At 31.6% G+C, this 3396-nt stretch overlaps 1 protein-coding gene across 1 annotated transcript; it reads right to left on the reverse strand.

Moving 5' to 3' along the window:
* Nucleotides 1-1863: 1863 nt before the first annotated feature.
* LOC112456993 (zinc finger MYM-type protein 1-like) lies at nucleotides 1864-3131 on the reverse strand. The gene is given in 1 exon segment (XM_025019821.1): nucleotides 1864-3131. A coding segment is annotated over 1 exon segment (1266 nt). The 5' UTR covers nucleotides 3130-3131.
* Nucleotides 3132-3396: the final 265 nt, after the last annotated feature.

Here is a 3396-nt window from a genome sequence, read left to right on the forward strand (position 1 = left end):
TAGATATGTTGTAGAGCATCAAAAAATATTAGACCCACATTTTTTTTAGCTGCATATGTCGACGTTCAGGGGTTGAAACAACTCGAAAATAACAGATATTTTTATTATTAACAAATATCTTCGAAAATATAAAATATATGAATAAAGCGTTTTATACAAAAGTTAACAGTTTTATGATATTTTATACTCTTTGCAATGATATACTCACATTTTTCAAAAATGTCAAATTTTTTAATTTATTCCCATCTTCACCTATTATTTTTGTAAAATTTAAAAATTTTGTAAGGACAAAAATTAAAGAGCATTGAATGCCAAATCCATCCATGTATATTAATATTGTGGTTTTATTATTTGATTTTTGAGAAAACGAGATGATAACATCGTGCTATAGGCGCCTCGCTGTTAAGATAAGTATTGCATTATTTTTTTTTAGTCGCGCTGTATTCAATAACTTTTGTGTAACTGCCTTTTGTGCATATTTTCTCATACTACAATATAAAAACAGATTAATCCTAATATGCTGTTTTGCGAATAGATATAAAATTATTTATTTGTATTGCGCCAAATGTAGCCAATATATATAAGCGTCCGTAATACCGGAAAGCTGGAATTTTACCTGGTAAGATGATGTAAAGAACTGTACGTTGTACATTCATTTTGTAAATATATAAGTAATTGTTGTTAAGTTTTATTACTTTCATACGCTTGTCACTCTTTGGTTTGATATTATTGGAATTACAAAAGTTTTTTGAATTATTAGTAATATAACTTTCATTCTTAGTTGGGAAAATTATATTTTTACTAATTACCGTTGGATAACATCTTTGTCCTGGATCATCTGGTCCAATAAGGAGGGAAAGAAAGAAAAATTGTATGCCTATTCGTAGACCTAAAAGTGGCATTTGACAAGATAGAAAGAGAGCAATTATGGAAGACCTTGAAAGAGAAAGAAATAGATAAAGAACTTATAAGGAGAATAGAAGCAATATATGATGTGACTGAAGTTGCAATAAGAACAAAAGAGGGCCTGACAAGAAAATTCAGGATAACAAAGGAGTCAGACAGGGTTGTGTAATAAGTCCACTCCTATTTAATTTGTATATAGCGGACATTAGAAAAGAGCTAGAGGAAAGAAAGATAGGAGGCGTAAAGTTAGGAAACAATATAGAGTATGGTCGCTAGAATATGCGGGCCGCGTTTATAAAAATTGCGCCCAAGGACTTGTGATCTTCGAGCGCCCCGATCTAGCTCCCTCCTTCGCCAAATGAACAAACAGCATATAATTAAATAACATTTTTAATATTTATTAAACTTTTAAAACATTTAAGAACAGATGAATAATTAAAAAATAGAACATTTTGTTATAAATGTACTTTTCGACTTTTTTTCTCTGCAAATATTTGTATTATATTATCGAAGTTTATTTTAGCTGAAAACTCCGATTCAATATTTAAAATAGAAAGGTTGTTTAGCTTTTCTTGACCTAATGTTGACCTAAAAGCATTTTTTACTCTCTTCAATGCCGAAAATGATCGTTCACCGCTACTGTTTGTTAAGGCTAGGCAAAGATATATTCTTATTGCCACTTCGATATTTGGAAAAGTGGCTTGAATTTTATTTTCCTGTATTAATTTTAAATAAGATACTGGAAGTGGAATATTGGAAGGAAATTCTTCATTCTGGATAAAATATCTAAATTGAATGATTTCTTCAATAAACTCGTCCTCTAGATCGCAATTATACATTTTTACTAAATTTTTCGCGCAAACTCTTAGTTGATCATTTCCAAATTCAGAATAAAGTTGTAGCTTACTTAGAAATCCAAATGTTTCCGAATAATATTTATAGCTTGCCGCTCTTTTTCTAGATAAGGTTGTCCAAAATTGGAAATTTGGACATGGAAATGGAAATAAACTTTGCATCTCTGGCATCGAAAACAGTCTCAGCTTCTGCACCTTCATCAAAGTGGCGCTTTCTTTTACGATTAATTTTAGAATTGTACTCCTCACAGCCAGACTTTTCTTTGCCTCTTTTTTCAAAATCCAGAAAGTATTCCGTTGTTCTAAGATTTAAGAGATAATCTTTTAAAGAATTATACAATTTTACCACAGTTTCCAAATCAATATTAATATTTTGCAAACTTTTATTTGTAGCGTTGAATTTTTGCAAAATATCATTCCAAATTTTACAAATAATCGCAATTTCAAGGTTATTCAATGAGTTAATAAAAAATTGTGCTTCTATTCTAGTTGTTTGCTTTTGACTGCTGTCAATTCTAAGCTCTTCTAAAGCATTTCGAAAACAATTGTATCCTAGAGACAAAGCTTTTATAGCGTCCGCTCTGGCTGACCAACAAGTCTCACTTAGTCTTTTTGGTACTAGATTAGAGTCCGATGTCAATAAGTGTTTTCTCATAATCTCCCATCTAGCTGGTGATCCAGAAAAAAATATACATATACTTTGCACAAATAAAAAAAACCTGGTGGCTTCTGGACAACAATCAGCTCCGCAGTTTCCAACTAGATTTAAGGAATGCGCCGCGCACGGGAAATTAAAAGCCAATTTGTTTTTCTTTGCAAGCCATGCCTGCAATCCATTATAACATCCAGATATATTTGCAGCGTTGTCGTATGATTGACCTCTGCAGTTTTGAAAATCAATATTTAAATCTTCTAAAGTTTTCAAAACTGCGACACCCATTTGCTCTCCTTTGTGTCCAACGATTTGTAAAAATACTAGAAAACGCTCTACAGGACAACTATTGGCAAAAACATATCGAATAACAATAGTTAATTGGTCAACATTTTCGATATCTGGCGTTGAGTCGACAATTATAGAAAAATATTTCGCATTTTTTAATTCGTGAACAATAGATTTTCTAACGTGTTCTCCTAAGATCTCGATAAATTCATCGCAGATTGTATTCGATAGATATGAAACGTGTCCTTTCTTTTTGTTTCCATGCTATGCAATATGGACCTTTAAAAAATCGTCGTATTCCGCCAATAGCTCCAAAGTTTCAAGAAAATTTCCATTGCGAGAATTAAAAAATTGCTCATTACTACCACGGAAAGCCAATCCACGTGAAGCTAAAAATCTTATCACAGATAAAATTCTTTTTAACACCATACACCAATTAATAATTTTTTTCTTTGACCAATTGTATTTTAAGAGCTGTATCTATACGCCCTTCAATTTTAGATCTTGTCAAGAACAATCCAGCCGATTTTTGATGAGAGAAAGATATCTCGTGTTGAGCAATTCTCTCTTCATGTTTCCAATCTTTAAATCCTTTGCAGAAGCTTTTTTCTTTATCACCAAAAAGCTTGCAATATATACAAAATATTTTCCCGCTTGTTCGAGAATATATCATCCAATCTCGTTTTCGAACTTCCA

This window comes from Temnothorax curvispinosus, unplaced genomic scaffold (genome assembly GCF_003070985.1).
Source record: "Temnothorax curvispinosus isolate PA1 unplaced genomic scaffold, ASM307098v1 QBEX01007387.1, whole genome shotgun sequence".
Classification (NCBI taxonomy): Eukaryota; Metazoa; Arthropoda; class Insecta; order Hymenoptera; family Formicidae; genus Temnothorax; species Temnothorax curvispinosus.